Consider the following 20,079-nt stretch of genomic DNA (forward strand, 5'->3'; position numbering starts at 1 on the left):
GCGTCGCAAAAGGCTTCTCCGAACAGCCAGACTGCTACCCCGTAACATCCAATTGCAGACCATCCTTTCAATGTTGCCAGACGATATCGAGACATATTGTGCTACGCTTGAGGATTCTTGATGGAATATCCTATGTAACAATCTTGACACGGCGCTCCATAAGAAATCAACCTGGAGTCTTTTTCGAACCCTTCTTTGTACCACCCCTGTCCCTGCCCCGACTCTTGCTAAAGCCCTAGCCACAAAGTCTCCCCATGAGGTTTTCGCAACCCTTGAAGATCTTTATCTCGCACCCCCTTTGTCCCTCTGTTACCTTGAATACACAGGCTGTGCAAGCAATGATCTCGATGCCCCTTTACACTTCTCGAGCTTGAAGCTGCACTTATTGCTAATGCCACTCGGTTGGCTCCTGGTGAAGATGGAATCACTCCACTCTTCGCAATCTTCCCGATAATGTCACTATGTGATGACGTCATAGTCAGTCACCTGTCATTACTCATGACTATTTAGTCAGGGCTAATGACAATTAGAAGTAGTTAATGACTAGTTAATCCTTATTTAGTACTGGTTAGTGACAAATTCTAAAGTTAAAGCTCAGCTACTTTGGTCATCTGATGAGAAGAGAGGAGTCGCTGGAGAAAGATTTGATGTTGGGAAAGGTTGAGGGTTGCCGGAGAAGGGGTAGGCAGCGAACGCGATGGTTAGATTGCATCTTCGAGGCACTGCAGATGAAGTTATGTGATGTTAGGAAGATAGCGAGAGACCGGAAAGCGTGGCGTGACATGGTCAATAGGGACACGAAGAGTCGGACACGACTGAACGACTGAACTGAACTGAAGTCATTAGTACTGGTTAGTAAATTAGCATGATTGGGTAAATAACTAATTAAGTCAACCCAGATTCACTTTGGGTACTACCACATCAACCCTCTAATTAGTTAAGGGATTATAAGTACAGTTGGCCTCGTTTGGAATTCGCGGCCTGTGATGTCACACCTTGATTGACAAAGTGAAAAGCAGGAAAAGCGGGATATTTTCGTCGACATATTTTTGCTGACAACGATGAGCCATTAAAGGTTTCCGCCTTAAAACATGGCATAGTGAAGTTATCGCTTCAATAATAATTGCTTGTTAGGAAAGGAAAAGGAAAGGAAAGGAAGCGCAGTATCTGTCAGACTTTTTTCTGTGGACTCCTGAACCGCGCCGTAAGAGAAGGATTGAAGGGAGAAGGGTAGTAGTGAAAGCAGAACGAAAGAGAAGCCAGGAATTGCGAGATCAGGGTGTAGGTGAGCGATATGTGAGAGTACTGAAAAATCTCTATAGTAGCTTCATAGCTCTGCATAAGAAAAGTGATAAAATTCTAATTAAGAAAGGTGTTAGGCAAGGAGACACAATACCCCCTTGCTACTTACAGCTTGCTTAGATGGTATTCAGAGACATGGAAGGGGAGCAGATAGGCATCAAGGTCGATGGAGAATATCTCAGTAATCTGCGATTTGCTGAAGACATTGCCTTAGTAACTGTTTAGTAACTCAGGGGACCAATTGCAACGAATGATTACGTTTCTAGACAGAAGCAGCAAGGTAGGCTTATAGATTAATATGCAGAAGACAAAGTTAATGTTGAATAGCCTGGGAAAGGAACAGCAGTTTAAAATAGGCAGCGAAGCACTGGAAGTGGTAGGCGAATAGGTCTACTTAGGACAGGTAGTAACTACCGACTCCAAAGATGCACATATCCTACCGCACACCACGATCTAACAAGACGCGAGGCCGTCCAATGGCGCAAACTACAAACTGGCAGCTTCCCACACCCCCTCTTATACAGCAGGATCTTTCCGGAACAGATATCCCCCATGTGTAAACACTGTTCAACTCCGGCCACTCTCATACACATGGCGTGGACTTGTGCACACTACAACACAGACAACTCAAACATCACAGAGGCGTGGGAGTCTCTCCTGCGTACTTCCGAGCCAGCAGACCAACACTGGCTTATCCAGCGCGCGGTAGAGGCCGCGACATCCCAAGGGATCCTCGCCGACCTCCTCTAAGTCAGCGCGAACGGTCCTTTGACTGGTCCCCTGTTTTTGCGCGCAATAAAAGAGTTCACCACCACCACCACTACCACCACCACCACCACCAAAACCATGAAAGGGTAATAACTAGGAGAATATTGAGATCGAGCGCATCTGGCAAGTATTCACATATTATGACTAGCCGTTCATCACTGTCGCTCATGAGGAAAGTGTATAAGAGTTGCATCTTACCGGTACTCACCAATGGGGCTGAAGGATTGAAGTTAACGAAGAGGGTTCTACTTAAGTGGAGGACAACGTACAGGGTCATGGGACGAAAAAAAAAGGTAGGTGTAAAGTTGAGAGATAGGAAGCGTGCAGATTTGGTCAGAGAAATAACTCAAGTTATTGACATTCCAGTCGAAATCAAGAAGAAGAAATGGGTATGGGCCGGACATGTAGTGCAAAGAGGGGATAACCGATGGTCGCTTAGGGTAACCAATTGGATTCCAAGGGAAGGAAAGCGTAGCAGGGGCAGCAGAAAATTAGGCGGGTGGATGAGGTTAAGAAGTTCGCAAGGATCAAGTGGATGCAGCTATGATAGAACATGGAATATAGGTGGATGGATGAGGTTAAGAAGTTCGCAGGGGTCAAGTGGATGTAGCTAGCACAGTATCGGTTTAATTGGATGAAAATCGGAGACTTCGCCCTTTAGTGGGTATAGTCCAGCTGATGATGTCTTTAAGGCTGCAGAGTAATTTCGACCACCTGGGGACATTACAGTGCACTGACATGTCACAGCACACGGTCGCCTCTCCGTTCCACTTCCATCAAAAACTTAGATGCGTCCGTATGCTGCATAATGTCAGTGCCCCTTTAAAGATTGCCAGGTGGTCGAAATAAAAATTCCGAGAGCACTGTAGAATCTGCAGTGCAGAAATCGAAAGCCTTAGCGTTGCCGCTGCACACGGTACGTGCCCCTTGTCGAACACAACCCATCAAAGTTCACTGGCGTTCTATAATTGGGTTGCAGGAAAGGAAAAGCGTCGTATATCTGTCACTCGTGGAATCTCGCTGACACATCACAGCAAGGCTACAGCTTACGCATTTCTCCTGTGCAGATTCTGCAGTGCTCTCGGGGTTGTTTTAGCTCTTTTGCGACCTAACTATATTTTCATTTGATTAATTGACATCATTACACACTTCTGATCACTATCACGCATTTATTGGGTTCATTAAGTCAGAAACACACTTGTCGTTGGCGTCCCGTCACATCCCTTGGACATCGGAATTAGTCGTACGGCTATTTGGAAGAGTGATTGATTTGACTTTTACATTTCTGGCTCTAATTAATTAACTAGTCATACTACTGACATATTTCTGTTTAGCTATCCACACCATCCTCGTTCGATTACCACTCGTTTGATCCAAACCCTTATGAGTACGACACAAGACTGTCCACACTTTTCGTACATACGTTTTGTACGCACGACGTTGCCGACATAGCCTGGTAGTGATTGCGCATTAATAATAATAATAATAATAATAATAATAATAATAATAATAATAATAATAATAATAATAATAATAATAATAATAATAATAATAATAATAATAATAATAAGTTATTGCCATAATATTTCATTACAAAATTCAACAGACCCGTATAAGCCACAAGCGGCTTGTAGGAATTAGCCAGGCAAGTTGACGCGGCAATACACACGTTTTTATTGTATTTAAAATACAATAAACAAAAGCGAATACTACTACTCTGCTACTACTACTACTACTACTACTACTACTACTACTACTACTACTACTACTACTACTACTACTACTACTACTAACAATAATCTTTATTGAACACCCAGGAATCAGTACAACAAAACGGGCCCATCTAAGCCAATAATGACCTCGGTGACGTCGCCCGGGATCGTCGGCTAGGCGATGTGGATACAATACACACGGGATAAATTGCAATACCAACGAAGAAAAGAAAGATAATAATTCGAAAATAGGTAGCACATAAAATGAAAATAAAATCAAGGAGTGGTTGCAGCAAGAAGGTTTGACATGTATATTGATACGTGAAATAACTTGAAATTAACAAAATGTTATATCATGTCTTATAAACGCTTCAATTCCGACCCCGAATAATTAGAAAACATTCATCTGGCAAACTGTTAAACACTTTTGAGACACACACGCAGTGTCTTGCGGCTCCATATCTAGTCGTGAAACGCGGAACAACAAAACGCAGCTCATTGCGAAGCAGGCGTGGGCTGACGAGCGGGTGTTTGAAATCATCGGGCCAGAAATGTCGCAGCACAACCGTAAAAGTAAACAGATTTTGGAAGGAAGGCAAGCCAAGCTCATGAAAAACATCTCTGCCCGAAGATGCGACGCGATTGAAGGCTGTACTTTTTAATATATTTTTTAACAGGCTACGAATATGTTTTTGCTAACGTCCGAAACAGAAACTGTAAATCGTTATAGCGTATCTCAATACGCTTTGTGCAAGAGAGAGCACTATCATCTTTATGATATGAAACGGCGGCAAACGCTCGATATTAAAAAGCAAACAGGTAACAGCTCGAAGTTTGGAGCAGTCATGCGCCCCATGGTTTTGCCATGACAAGTCACTGTCGAAGTCCACACCGCGGTATTTAACAGTGCTTGTGTATTCAACAGGAGTACATTGACACGATGTGCAGTCTTCCTGATGAAGGAATATTGGAATTATCGTAGCCTCATTCTACAAAGAGTTTTTGAAGCATACAAGTTTTGGCTTGCTTTGATTGACGGTAAGCTTATTATTAGAAAACCAGGTCATAGCTTTGTGAACGGACTGCTGCAGATATGAACTGCCTTCTTATAAAAAAACAAGTTTTTTTAAGAAGGGCAACGTCTTTTGCGTATTGAAACACTTTACCCTTTGGAATTAATGAAAATAAGTCATTGACAAAAATGTCGAAGAGAAGGGGGGATAAAATAGACCCTTGAGGGACGCCGGCACTCAAAGGTAATTTTCTGCTTGTATGATCGGTGTCTATCACAACCAGCTACGAACTGTTGGAGGGCTCCGGAGTAATTCTTACCACCTAGGTATCTTCAACGTACACTGCCATCGCACAGCGCACGGACGCATCTCCGTTTCGCCTCCATTGAGACGCAGCCGCCGGCAGTCGGGATCAAACCTGGGTGCTCGGCCACAGTACTCGGGCATCTTAACAGCTGCACCACCGCGGTGTGGCCTTACAGTTGGGTTTTGGGGAAAGGAAGATGCATTATCTCACTTTTATCTCACCTAACTTGCGAGAGGTGCATATGTCGTCGTTTCGAGTCCCCATTGCAAAGTAGCCCCTATCTTCACTAGAATTAAATGACTGATGTAAACGCGAAGCGAAATGATATAAAGCATCATCCTGAACGCTGTGCGTAGTGCAGTTCCGTCAGTTCCGTCACAATTTTGTTCAAAAATCGCTCATCTTTTTTCCGGCTGACACCGTTTTTCTACATAGGGTTACGGCGATGTCAACAGCGATGGCTCTTCGGCCGAACGAGCTGGATTTGGTAGTGTGCGGGCCTGCATGTTTCTCAATACAGCGGCTTCCTGAGGAGTGGTGGTGGTAGAGTTGAAAACGTTTATTAATTAAAGTGTGGGAGCAGCAAAGTGGCCCCACTACATGGCCGGCGTCCCTAGTCCCCAACACCGCAAGACAAGGCCCCTTAATTCTGCTGTTCAAGGAAATCATAAAACACAACAGCGGCCGCCATCGCCTTTTCCCTGCTCCTACAAAGGGGCTGAGTAAAACGGAGGGGCGGACTTTAAGGCGCTTTCAAATAGGTCCTCGGCTATGTCTTGCAGTCAAAACACTACGATTCAAACATGTAGGAATGGGTGGTGCCCGCACTCTGGGGAGACCTGTGATAACTTCTACATGGTGTGGCAATGTACTCAAAATTCCTAAACTCCCCCTTCCCCTGACTCTTTCCGAGAGGCATGGGAGACTGCCGTCCTCAAATGCTAAAGAGTAAGGTCTTTATGAGGGCCTGCTCATTTGATCCGACTAAGTCGCTGTTTATGATCTCGCGGTATGTTAGTGGAGACGAAGGTTCAGAGGTGGATTGAAACTGCCTCGAGCAACGTAAAAGCGTACAGGTTACAAGAACGCAGCCATGAGCCGTGGGAGGAAATGATGGCTAACATAGAGCTGCCCTTCAGCGCCAGCTGTTCCCGGACCTGAGTTCCCGGAAAGGTTTCCCGGACCTGAGTGAACCACCTGCGTATTTACTTTAAATTAAAAAAGTTCTTTTTTATCTTTTTCTTTTTCTATCTCTCTCTCAATCGAGTGAGCTGTATACGATTCGCCCAATGTTTTCACCAGGTCGAGACGAAATATGAACACATTAGACAAGGTAGGTGTAAGGCTTGCATTAGAGGCAATTTCGAAGCAGTAGTGGACCTCGCCTCCCTACAAAAGAATAATAAAGTAGCTGAAAGAACGAAAAATTATGGTGCACACGTGCTTTGCAGGTCGGTGAAAGAAAGGGTATGAAGCCGACGTGCGCTTAGCTACTGCGCGGGTTCCAGTGCATCTGGGGGATATTTTCAGTGTAACTTTCCGCAAGGCCGCTCCGCATCTGCAGCTGCCACAGGAGCAGCAACGCCAGAAAAAAACGGAAGAATGAAGCAATGCTTCTGCTTGGCTAAGCGTAGATATACGGTGCATGCGGAAAAATCGCTTAACACTCGTTTAGCGAAATTTTTGGGTCATTTAGCTTCGCTTTACTGCGCCTATAGCCAAGTTTAGCCGAGATTTGTTTCGTTTAATTACTGGTTCTCTCACAGCCCCGACGTCGTGACAACCACGGCGGAATAAATTTCTTTAACCGTGATCACAACCATCAGTAGCGGAAGCAGTATCAGCAGTACAGTGAAGACGCAGCGAATGGCTAATGCCTGTTTCGATTCCCCGCATATAGGCGGGAAATCGAAACGGGCATTCACCCGTTCGCTCGTGGCATTTGCCCGCGAATATATCATCTGATACGATTATAGTTAAAGGACACTTTAATTCTCCGCATATATAGACGAGAACTTCAAGCAGGTATTAGCCTATAGGCGGGGAATCGAAGCGGGCTTTAAATATAATAGTACCACGTGATGTTTACGCGTCTCACGCAATCGTAGTTGTACCTACGGCAATGTACACGATCACAAAAAGCTTTATTATGCTCACGGTGAAGGGCGAGGGCAAAGTCAAATGGAGATCACTATTGAACGTCACGTGGCCACATCAAGGAGACACAAAGGAGGCTTAATTATGGCCTTTAGTACCACTTCGTAAGAGGAGAGGAGATAACCCGAAGCCGATCCAACTAAGACACGCATCATCTGGGCTTCCGGTCACAAGGGTCTACGAGGCAATGAGGCCACTGATACGGCCGCCCGAGCGCTTATTTATACACCCGGATCCTCACCTTAGCTCTTCCTGGCTCAGAGCCTCATTAACCGCTTCTGCGGTTCCGAGAAATCCTAAACCATTACTGCAACAACCACCGCCTCTACCTGGCCTCTCCAAGGGGGTGAAAAAATTACGAGGGACTTTAGTGACTAAAGTAGTGAAAGGCAAAAGCCTGATAATTTTCATCTTTTCTAGCGTTCCTGTCATCTGCAATCCCACACTTGAACGCGCGCCAAGGAACACCACGCGACAGGAGCGACGATTGATTGATTGATTTATAGGAAAGGAAAGGCGCGGTAAGTGTCTCACTTGTTTTCTGTGGACACCGCAACAACGCCGTAAGGGAGGGGAGGAAGATGGGAGTGAAAGTGGAAAGAGAGAAAGAGGAGCCGTAGTGGAGGGCTACGGAGTAATTTTGACCACCTGGGGATCTTTAACGTGCGCTGACATCGCACAGCACACGGACGCCTCTTGGTATCGCCTCCATCGAAATGCAGCCGCCGAGGTCGGGTTCGAACCCGGGTACTCCGGCACAGTAGTCGGGCGTCTTACCACTGCACCACCCCGGCGGTGCGACAGGAGCGACGGTGTACCGTCCAAACGCACACTTGTCGGAGAGTGTGGCAGATACTGCACCTTTCATCCAGAAGTCTAATTTTGTCTAGCTTTCCTGCCATCCGCGGTCCCACACTTGAACGCGCGCCAAGGAACGACACGCGACAGCCGCCGCAAAAACCGGGACACACTTTGTCCACGACTGTATGAGCAATTAAAGGCTTTCGCCTTAATTATAATTGGTTTACAGGAAAGGAAAGGCGCAGCATCTATCGCACTTTTTCTGGCGTGTTTGGACGGTACACCATCGCTCGTGGCGTTCCTTGGCGTGCGTTAAATGTGGCATTGCAGATGGCAGGGACGCATCCTGGTTCGGTTAATCAGAACGTCCCAAAAGCGGGGCACACTTTGTCTACGACAGCCTGAGCCATTAAAGGCTTTCGCCTTAATAAAGCGGAGGAGCGAATTCGGATGAGCAGACAGGAACTCTTCTCTGTGCTGCAATATTTGACCGCAACAACGATGGGCGTTGCCCACACTGTGGAGAGATCTGCGACATGCATCACGTGATGTGGGCATGCGTTCAGAATCCCCACGTTTCCCCTTCCGCTACCCTATGTACAAAACACATAGTAGACTACCCTCCTTGACTGCCCCACATTGAAGGTACAAAGGGCTCTAGTAAAGCGGGCGCGAGACGGGGCCTCGTCCTAAAGTGTCTCGTATTGAGGATAACGACCATGCAACGGGTCTTCAGGCCCTGAAACTTTCTTTTCAGCATTAACAAGTTGTTCCCCGCTACCACCGAAGCGCAGTGTGAAAGACTGGCTGACCAACCTCCTTAATTCCTTTTTTTTTCATAGTGAATTATTGTTCTTACGAAGTTTGGCATATGAAGAAAGCGGCTGCCATTAGGTTTGCACAAAACTGTCAAGCAAATATTGCGCGATGCTATTTAGAGTAACCGCTTTTTTCTCGATTAAATCTTTTCAGGCTTCGTGATTGGCGCCGCGCAGCAGAAAGCCCCCATCTACAACCTGATTGTGGCTGGGGCGGTGTTATGTCCTGCTGCTATTATCGCTTCCGCTTTTGTCCCAAGCATGCAGATGATGACGCTGACATTCGGATTCTTTTATGGTGAGTATCCTAGAATAGCTGACATTAGGTACTAAGTTGCACAAAAAGTTCTGAAAGAAGGACAACGCTACAGCTGACAGTATATTTACAAAAAAAAGTACCTGTCAAGTGCACTTACTCGGAATTATTTTCCGATTTCACGACAATCGCTAAAGCAGGCCCATCGCCTGAGCTCCGCGGTCATACTATTTACCAAGATTTAACGAATTCTATACGGGGGCAATTTGCACGTGTATCATTCCTGTTCAAACAAGACATGATGTATGAGAGATTAATCTCATCAAACTTTGTCCTTCACACACTCCCATTAAAGCGTGTTCCCGGTCACGCTGGAATTCCAGGCAATGTGGAGGTGCATCAGGTCGCCTGCGAAATTCAATATTGGGCCAGGATGCCTCGGCCTTATTGACCAAAGTGGGGCATGAACTAAATGTACACAATGACATCAGATGCACTCTTCGCACCCGTCCAGTTTCTGACAAATCTCTCGCCATAGCCAGACTGCAGGTTCTTCAGCCTATCACTTGAATACACTGCTTCCATGGTCCATTTTTTTTCTCCACCGTCTACGGCCCTCCCAGGCATGCCATAATTGCTCCTAACCCAAAGCTAATCTGGAACATTCCCCATTCTCCTGCTGTGTTGGCTTTCAATATCGCCATTAACCATAATCTTCCCCCTCCCCTTTGGCAAGCTGGATCAGACAAGTTGGCTTTCATGACCATTGTCGAGCATGTTCTTGACGGTTATTGCTATGTCTTAAAGTATTTTTCTCTTGCCCACTTTCTCTGCCGTTTTCAAGGCTTCAATGCAATCTCATTCAAGACTGTCTGGTGTTTTCTTCCTTCCGTCGCGAACACGTGATGCGCCAAAATCTCTGACATCACGTTGTTTCGGCTGCTTATACCTGAGCTGCTTATCGCTAGCTATACTGCGCCCCTACGTGATCCTTTGGTATTGATTTCCAGCTACTTGCATTTTTAAAGGGCTTTCTTTTAGTCAGAACCTAGTAAATGTTTGCCTGCATCCTCTATAGAAATTCACCAGGCACTCCAGTTTCTTGAAGAATGCGTTAAAATGGCCAGGTTAAATGGTGACGTGAATTGTACGTATTAGCGCTTGGGTTCATTTCTTCAACCACATGACCCCATGCGCTGTCTCCCTGAACGTTGGTTCATATTTTCAACATACTCATTCAGAGGGCCACAGACAATCAGCATGTCACATACTTCGCATTGCCTGAGCTCTTTGTCCAGCGTGCTGCTAAATTTATTCTTCGGCCTTTCAGCCAGCTTGTTTCCCCTATGCTGAGTTTTATTTGTAGCATCACTTGACAGGATGAACAAGACAATCCCAACACCATCCTCACTTCCTTAGTGCGCTGTACAGTAGAACACCTTTTTTCCTGTCATCGTTTGCACTTGTTTTTTTTTTTTTGGTTAAAAGGATGTGAAAATTCCTTTGTGCATCTAGTTTGTTATCTTTATTCCTATTCGAATCATAGTTACCACATCAGGCTTTCTCATCCTTTTCCTTACCGAAGTTACATTTGGTTTCGTTTCAGGAACACATATTTAGCTGCAAGCACCCATGATAGGGTAGTGGACAACGGGGAGTGGCCACAGTTGTAGAGTGATTGGGCTGCTCTCCCTTTGCGCTTTTCGCTTCAGTGTGCTTTGTAAAATATTCGAGGACACGCATTAGCACTGATATTAACAATATGTGAACGGCTACACACCAATATAAACTCTTGTTTTTCTTTTGCAGGGATATCAAAGGGCACGCTTCTGATCACTCTAAGCGTTTACGTCGTGTCGTATTTCGACAAGTATAGAAGCGTTGCCACGGGCATGAATTTCCTTGGAATTTCTCTTTCGGGGATCATCGGTCCTTTGCTACTGTCCTTCTTAGATAGCCAATTCGACCTCACAGGAACATTGCTTGTGCTTGGTGGGCTTAATCTAAATGTAATACCACTGGTTCTTCTCCTACGAAACCCGAGCCCTATAAAGCGGCCACGTTGTTGTTGCGGCAGTAAAACCGAGATAAATGACGAAGAACAAAGGAAACCAACGAGCAATTTTACAGAGCGCTCAAGCCCACATTCTGGAACGAATGTGCTGCCGACGTCCACAAACGAAGGAATGCGCTCGCATTACTCGACGACGCAGTCAACAACCACAATCAGAGACGGAACAAAAAATATCGAGATTGTTTCGCGACTACCAGAAAACAATTCGCAGTTACCAAGTGGCGTCGGTCGCGGCGAAGGCTCCACTGGCGTCTTTCTGCAGATTGCAAAAGTCTTGAGGACACCCATCTTCTACGTTATACTGTTGCCTGTTGTTGCCAGCGAATTTACGCTGCCGTTGTTCGCTGTTACCATTGTGGATTACGCTAGGGACAAAAACGTGCCTGTATACACTGCTGCAATGCTCGTGACGTGTCTGTGCGTCGCCTCGTTCTGCGGACTCCTCCTGATCCCCGTCTTAGCAGACAATATACGCCATGGTCGCCCTGTCGCCGCCTCCTGCAGTTCTCTGGTGGTAGCGCTCTGCTTTATGCTTATGCCGTATCTGGAGAGGTTTTCGGCTATCGCTGTGGTGACTGTGGCCTTAGGCTTACAGCAGGGATACCTTGCTACCATGAGGGTGGTCCTTACTGCTGACTATCTAGGCAACGTACCGATCACCTGGGGTCTCATTGGTCTAGCGTCGCTGCCTCTCACCTTCTGCGAACCTTTCATTTTGGGTGAGTCTTCATCCGTTTTTTTTTGTAGGTGAAAGTGTGTACATGTGCTAAAATTATTATTCTGGTTACCGTGTTGTAGCCACGGTGGTTGCCGTTATGAAATGTTTCGTTCTAGTAAAAAAAAAAATATTGTTTCATGCGCAGCCATCCTATGGCCATTGAAAGGAAATAGAACATAGTGACTGGCATATGATGAAGGGGATAGGCGAAATTATTGCAAAAAGTTTTAAATACATCTAGTAGCTTCGTTAAGCTTTCCAGGGATGTAACCTTCCTCGTATTCAACGCGATGCGAGTTTGTCAAAGTTATTGCTTGAGTACGTTTTTCCTGTATTGGAGATATCCCTAGTTGGGAATAATCGGCACAATGCCTATTAACCGAACTCTCGCATCAACTTGTCAAGCGGTCAAGCCGTCAAGGCTTGTCAAGCAGTCGTAATGACTGCTTTTTTTTCTTGCCGCCCTCAGTTTCATTGTAAAGAAAACTGGAAATAATTTGTTTTTTAAAGCAGCGGAGAAGACTGCAGATGTCAGTTGACAGTTCTGGCATTGTAACCGAATAATCAGCTGGATAATACGGCCGAGTTATAGGTGTTTTTTTTATGTCAACGTCTCTCAATCTCAAGTTGTTACTTTCCGGAGCCTTCCACTACGGCGTCTCTCATAGCCTGAGACGCTCTGCGACGTTAAACATCTCAAACCAAACCAAAACTCATTCGCCGTGTGTTTGCGTAGTCGGCGGTAGCCACTGCGGCCCATAATTCCGCTTGCATACACCTCACTCTACAGGGCTGTCGGGTAGTCGTGACTCATCTAAAGCAGTCCACTGACTAGTAAATGCATAATCCAGACAGACGAGAATAGTCTTAATAACGTGATCGCCCGGCCTTTCTGGCTGTTTGTCGTATATGGCGCCGATGGCATAAAAATTAGTAAGATATTGTTGTATTCTCTGGAACTGTAATGTTTCATACTAGAATGATTGATAAAACAGGGCTAGAAACTTCGACGTTGAAGTGCCATCGGATTTTTTATTTAAGCCTAGTGTGCTTGGGGTGAAGGCCTGCAGTCGCGAAAGCAGCTAGCTCGGACGGTTCCTGAGCAAGCGATTTAAGCCGTAAATCAAGAATCCATGTACTTCAAATTGCAGTGTGTGTTTAAAAGCTACAGGTGCGCTTGAAGTGGGCGATATTGAGCAAAATCTTTGGAAGTGCTGTTCGGCGAAGCTCATTTCCAAGAGCAAAAGAAAGCTTTGAACTGTGTTTAAAACGAGGGGCTCTAAACAACCTGCGTTTGGAATTTGACTAGTTCATTAACGTTGCTTGCCCATGGCTTGTTTTTGTGCCTCGTTCATACACCATTTTCCTGCCTGCTTATCATACTGATGCAGGCCTCTTCCGTGACACCGGAGGATCTTATGACAGCGTGTACCAACTCTGCAGCGGCATAGAATTCATTGCGGCGCTACTCTACTTGGTTAGCGTGTGCGTCAACGTGAAAAAGAGCAGAAACATTGACGTCACAGTTTCAGGAGCGAAGATCAGCGACAGCTGATAACAAACTCGAGCCTGGTGAGGCCGGAATCCAGAAACACCTTTTCAAGCTCATTGGCGGCAAGTTGGTTGTAATGCCATAAATGTGCTGCTTGAACTACACAGTATACTACAGTGAGCAGCGGTTGTTCAACAGTTTGTAGCAAAAGTGCATAATGAGAATACTGTGAGGCTCCTGTTTTCGCTCGCCTCCAGTTCTTACTTAGTTCGGGATGTGCTACTTCGCCTGTGGGGACAGGAACTGAGTCTTCGTCATCATCGCATCGGGCACATGCACTGGAGGGTCATCGCATGACTTTCGCTTTGCTGCGGGTTCGTCGGCGCCCAATGTGCGCTCTTTATACGCTGACGCACATTTGTCATGCATTGTCAAGAGGCGAACACGGTTTATAAAGCGTCAAGGTAGTTTGTTGCAGAGTAAATAACGTTATATTTTAGAGTTCTTCGTTACGGGCACTGCAGCGTTCATGCTTTTATCATTTGTGCAGTTTTGTGACAGCAATCGAGCGTATGCGTTACCTATGACTACGGCTATGGACATTAAAATGTCACGTCTTTCCGCCCGCCAGAGTGCGACTGTTCTAGAGAAGACTGCCCTTGTCAGTATGCTTTAAAAGTAGAGTGTGGGGTGATGTGGCGTGTTCGGCGACAGCGTCCCCATTTGAAGCTTGCGGAGTAGCAGGATGCTATCGCAGGCTTTCCCATCATATCTGAACGAGGAAGCGCCACGCAGTCTGCCAGCCATCACGCTAGCAGGTACTATGTACGTACCACACCAAACCAACGGGTGCGGGTAGGTTATCTCGAACGCGTATACCCATATTTACAGCAGTGGGGGAATAGTATTTCTCGGCCTATGCGCCAACAACGATATTGCCACTACACAGGACTTTAGGGACCCATAGCTGCTGTTACTGAAAACGACTTTTTAAACAAGCATACGAAATCACTTTGCATTTCACGAAGCACAGCTTGCAGTAAAGCGCCACAGCATCGGCGTCCATACTTTCCTGTGCGAGGAGGATTTTAATATTCGAATTGAGAAGTTGGATCTAGTGATATGTCGTGGAGGGTCGGGGGTGCAAACTCTGAGCGTGCCTCAAAATGGAAATTATGAAAAAGAACTGAACACGTGTTTGGGAGGAGCCTCTGTTTGCAAGCCAAGGCAATGTTTCGACAAAGGCTGTGTTTAGACGAAGGTAAGTTGCTTTGCTGAAGCGTTGGCTTGGCTTGCAAAATCAGGCTCCCCTCAATTCTTGTTCAGTTCTTCTTGCCTCTTTACATTGTTTAGTTCTCTTTCATACCGTGTAGCCATCTTCTTTCTCTTTTTATACCTTGGATTCCCAATAGACGTCAGTTTAAAGGTCAATAAACGATAGCTTTAAGATTATGTTGAAGACATGCATGACGCCGAAAGATTGGAGTGTCAGGGAAGTGCTGAGATCAGCTTCGGTCGATTCGTTACAGTTGTAGATTACGAAATGAGGTTGCGAGTGCCTGGTCGGGGGAAGATGCTCGAGAGGACGACAGAACCGTCCAGTCATGTTTAGTCATAACCGATGTAAAATTCTGTAATCATTACTGATCTTACACACAATATTGTAACGTCTATTTCTATCTTCTTTTTGGTTGACGTGCTGCATTGGTATTGGATAAACTGCTGCCGCCATCTTTGGCCCCGACCAAGGGGTACACACGTGACGCCATTGCCCAAGCAACTATTGCCCATGAAATCGCCCGCGACCGTCCACCAGTAATGTAACGTAGATACACGCACACAAAGAGTAGATGTAGCCACAGACATTTACAATGGGGTAGCTGACCACAGCACAGACGAACAACTTCAGGCCAGCGGCACACAGCGCGAACCACACACTTCGTCGCCCTCGCGTTCCACATGTTCCACACGTTCCACACACGAGCACAGCACTTTGTCTTCGTCGTTGCATGTCTCTTGACATCCTTCTTGAAACTCTGTTTGATATCAAAGTATTAAACATGGTCGTCAATGGCCGCTACAAAGGAGAACGCAGACAAAATATTTTTACTTTACAAACATTGATAAATGATTACTCTTTCTTGATATCGAAGTTAGTTTTAAACAAAGCTCACGTGTTCTGGATATTGTTGTGCAGTCACCCAAAGAGCTGGAATTTTTAAAGAGGAGAATGATACGTGGCCATAGGTGATGAGGCTCTAATCTGTGCAGAGGCGAAGATTTGGGAGCATGCGCTCAAGTGATGGCGTTGTACAATTTTTGTATATATATTGATGTTACGTCCATTAAACTATCAGTTGAAGTTCAGCGTTTGTCCCTTGTCTTTCTCCTTTAGTCCTGTCTTTAATTTTACGCTGACAAAATATGCACTCTACTTATCAAGACCAACTAGCCCGCCGTTCTACGTTAACTAGCTCTGTATATGACTACGGGGTTGAATACAAAAGCGGAGGGAGGAAGTTACCACGGCCTTGAACACGGAGGAGGTCGCAAATAGTAAGTACCTCCTATATCTTACTATTTCTTACAGAAAAAAATGCCGAAAATTTTGCAATCTAATGAGAACGCTCCATTTCTGCAATATCGCGCAAACCTCTGCTAGTTTCTTTACTGAACGTCGAATGAAGAACAAGAGTAAAACTCTGCCGCATGTTTAAAAGTGATCAGGCCTTGTCCTTGGTGAATATTCGTTGATAGTCACTCCGTGGGCAGAGCCATTCTAAATAAAAGTACCAAAACATCACTTTTATTTTATTACTAGGTGAAAAATATAGCTGCGATGAAAAACGCGATGGTTGCGGCAGCTGTGAACCACAGCTGTTTGTTTAGTCGGCAGTGCGCCGTATTTGCCAGACATAAATCTCATGGTTGGAAAATATATGCCAAGTCTCTACTGGTGTACACATACATGGATATCAGAAGTTGAGGCAGTCCTAAAGAATGAAGCCTGTAATGTTCTGACTTCGTAGGTAAAGGCACCAACTAGATATTTGAGCATAAATGATGTACACGCCTTCGCGACGCGAATTCGCACTATGCAGAAAACAGCCTGGGGCGATTTCGCATTTGCTGATAGAAGTGTATTTGCTCTGTTGGGAGTATAGAGCTTTGGGGAAAATATCTAGTGAAGAAAAAAAAATTGTCCCTGATAACGTTACTCCCTAATGCGAAATTTGAGCGCAGCTCATCAGTTGTTTCACCTTTTCGATAGATTCAGGCAAAGGTTTCGAACAAGACACGTATGTACAATTACAGACAACTTTTTGTTTAATTTTTCACACGCATTCCTTCAAGAAACACCCCACTAACAGTCCTTGGCTGTCATGAAAGAAGCTTTGTGGTCGAATAAATGCAGAGAGCAATTGAGTTATCGGGAGGTTGCGGAGGCAGCGCGTGGGCCCATAGGAACTTTGCGCGACGAACAAAAAGCAGCGACTAACTGATGCCGCTGACGCCGCTAGCGAGTGAAGCGAGTGAGAACGGGATGCGCGGCAACCGGAGAGTTCCTCGCCGCCACGCAGGAAGAGGGGAGGACCCCCTCCTACTCTTTCTGCATGGCGGCGACGGTGTTCTACGCAGTCACGTTGTCTTGACTCACTAGCGGCGTCAGCGGCATCAGTCAGTCGCTGCTATCTCTTCGCCGCGCAAACAGTGACCCCGCCCCCCCCCTGCCCCCCTCTTCCTGCGAGCCTCCAGTTGCCGAAGTGCCGGGTTGAACTGGAGGGAGGGGGCCTGAAAGGGGGCGGAGCTGGTTACGAGGCCGGCCGACGCCGACGCGAAACCCAGTAACGGGCGCCAAGGAGCTGCGCTCTAAAATAAATAACTTCTTATTATAGCCAGCTTACTGGTTACACAGCAGGCCCATTATTCTGGTTTTACTTTTGTAGTGTCGTATAAGGCAAAATGGGAATTTTCACAAATAATGGTAAAATCTAAGTTTTCATTGAAATGTTGCTGTGCTTCTTTGAGTACACTATACCTACACCGACGCACCCGTTCCCACAGTATAGCACCCTCACCATACTAGCTTACATACATAGATGTACAACTGCATCAAAACTTCCCTCAGCCACTGCTGTCCACATGAACTGGATTCCTCGGCGAACTGATTTTTGCTAGCCCTGACAGTTCTGAAGAGGCCAACTTCTTTCCGACTATTTTAAAACTTTTCATAGTACCACTCGTTTGGCCCTAGCCGACATCTCCAACTTTTACTATCCCTGTGCCCACAATGCCATCCCCATTGGCTAATCGGGTGGAGTCCAAACTCCACTACAGTACGCATTCACATCATATCCACACATCTTGCTAATGGAGCTCTACAAACAGCTGCGGCGGCGAAATCTATTAACTTTTCAAAGACGCAGTCCATATCAACGGAGACTGAACCCCTCTACTCTACCTCCCTCTGTCTGGCCGAACAAAACATCCCGCAAATCAATTTTTGTCGTGCCTTTGAGAAGCTTCTGACATTTAACTTTGACCTCAGCCATCAGTCCAGCCACAAATACACATCTCTAGATCAAACACTCGCTTTTCCTCGTAGTCTGAGGAGACTCTGTTCGCCCCAAGGCACACGCCAGCCGTCTTGCGCAAGGGCTGGCCACAAAGAAATTCTTATATTTCATTCCTTATTTATTTAGTTTATTTAGAATGCAGCCTAATACAAAGCGGCCATTAAAGGAGTAAAAAAACACACAATTGAAGACAACAGCACAAGGAAATGTATATAAACAAGAATTGTCAAAAATGCGTAACAGAAAGACCTGCCTTCTCAGCGAATACAATAAATATTCCAATGCTATTTGTGATGTAATAAGTGCTTGAAAAGCGTTCCATTCGCAAATGAATTGCGAGAAATGAGAATGCCAGAACGAGTTTTATTGCAACAAAAATCCTCTATCATCTTTGAGCGTATGTGCCTGGTTTAGTGCGTGCGACTTATATTTGGAACGTTAGAAAAAATTTTCTGGAATGAGTTGTGAACAAGTAAATACAGAAATTTCAAGCGCTGCAGCTTTGCTCTACTTGCCAAAGTACGAAGACCTGCGCTCTGTAAAATGTTTGCGGCGGAGTCAGCATGATTGTAGCGGTTAAATACAAAAAAGAACGCAGTGGTTTCCTTTCCATAATTTCCAGAGTGTAGATATTCTCTTTTGAGCTTATAGTGTCATTTTCTAAGGTGGGTCTATGTAGTGTGATGTAGGCAAGGCGTTTGGTCTCGGCAGTCGGCTGACGCAGAGATATCTTGATATAAAGCAATTTCTGCGTGACTGTAGCAATTGCTTTTAGCATATGCGGTGTAAAGGAGATTACAAGACCTACACATTGACGCGTATGGACACAAGATAATGCGGTCGTGTTAGGGCAGTATGAAAAATCTAGTTCCTTCTAATTTGTTGCAATCATTGCAATTTTTTTTCTGTGTTATTACAGATATTCCACGTGTCGCACCACTACACAACTTTATAAGCTTCATTTGGGCATTAATAATCTTTACTTCTTGGTAGGATAATTGAATTTGAACGCATTGAATCGCTAGGTTGTTGATGAACATTAAGAATAAAAGCAGCTGAGCTAAAACGGTGCCCTGTCGCGCACCGGAAAAAAACTCTAGCTATTTCAGAAGTATGGCTGCCAAGCTGTACAGACGGCCTCCGATCAGCAAGATATTCGCTTATCCAACGTGTACGATCATCCCCATCTCCGAGAATGTAAGTCTGAAAAGTTTTGCATGAGAGACTCGATCGAATGCTTTTTATAGAGCACGACGTATAATATCAATTCGCGATTTATTGTTAATGGCCTGAGCTGGGTCGCGTATATTTTCCGCTAGCTGTGTGACAGGGGAAATTGAGCGGCGGAGCCATTCTGATTTAGGTGCTGAATGTAGTGAAGTATATGGTCTGCTTCCACAAATCCTGTTACAAACTTTGTGTATATAAGTTCAAATATTTTACAGCAGCTACAGGTTTATGATATTGATTGGTCGGAATGTTAGCAGGGAAATGTTTTTCGCCAGATTTGCTAACTGGTGCAACTTTGGCTAGTTTCCACTCATCTGGAAGGCGACTGTTTTGTGTCATTTTCAAGAAAATGAGGTATAAGTAATTTTTTATTGGTTCGACGTACCTTTTTAGGATAATTTTAGTTATTTCGTCTTGCCCGGCACACTTCTTTGCATCGATATCCATAGACAATGTGAGGCTAGGCAAACCTAATAATTTTTTCTCGCCGATAAAAGGAATAAATGACTGCTATGGAGTGTTCACATGACATGTAATTATTGATTGATAATAGCTATTGAAGGCGTATAATCAGCCTTTGCTTTCCATATGAGACGATACACTGAAGCGTTGCTGGGGTGATACCCAGAGCTCTTGCATATTTTAGTTGCTTTCGAAGTCTTTTTACTTTGAGGTTTAAGTGTATTATTTCTCGCGTAATCCACGGGATTTTTTTTCTTCTTCATGATCGCCACTTTTTGGATGAACCTTTTGATCTAATGCATGACGTGGGATTGAAATTACAACCACACATAATTAATATGTGAGTTTAAATTGGTACAAACATTGAAGATGTTCTGATAGCCGTGAGCAAG

The 20,079-nt window shown here is 45.2% G+C and overlaps 1 protein-coding gene across 1 annotated transcript in view; it reads left to right on the forward strand.

The window, feature by feature from the left end:
• The window catches only part of LOC146195682 (monocarboxylate transporter 12-like), a 37,057-nt gene extending 23,576 nt beyond the window's left edge, over nt 1-13,481 (forward strand). Inside the window, exons 2-4 of the mRNA XM_084596831.1 lie at nt 9,033-9,176; nt 10,944-11,927; nt 13,318-13,481. Coding sequence (XP_084452957.1) covers nt 9,033-9,176; nt 10,944-11,927; nt 13,318-13,481 — 1,292 coding nt within the window. The remainder of the gene's footprint in view (nt 1-9,032; nt 9,177-10,943; nt 11,928-13,317) is intronic.
• The last annotated feature ends 6,598 nt before the right edge of the window (nt 13,482-20,079 follow it).

The sequence above is a fragment of the Amblyomma maculatum genome, chromosome 3 (genome assembly GCF_055883805.1).
Source record: "Amblyomma maculatum isolate TAMU_Amacu chromosome 3, ASM5588380v1, whole genome shotgun sequence".
Lineage (NCBI taxonomy): Eukaryota > Metazoa > Arthropoda > Arachnida > Ixodida > Ixodidae > Amblyomma > Amblyomma maculatum.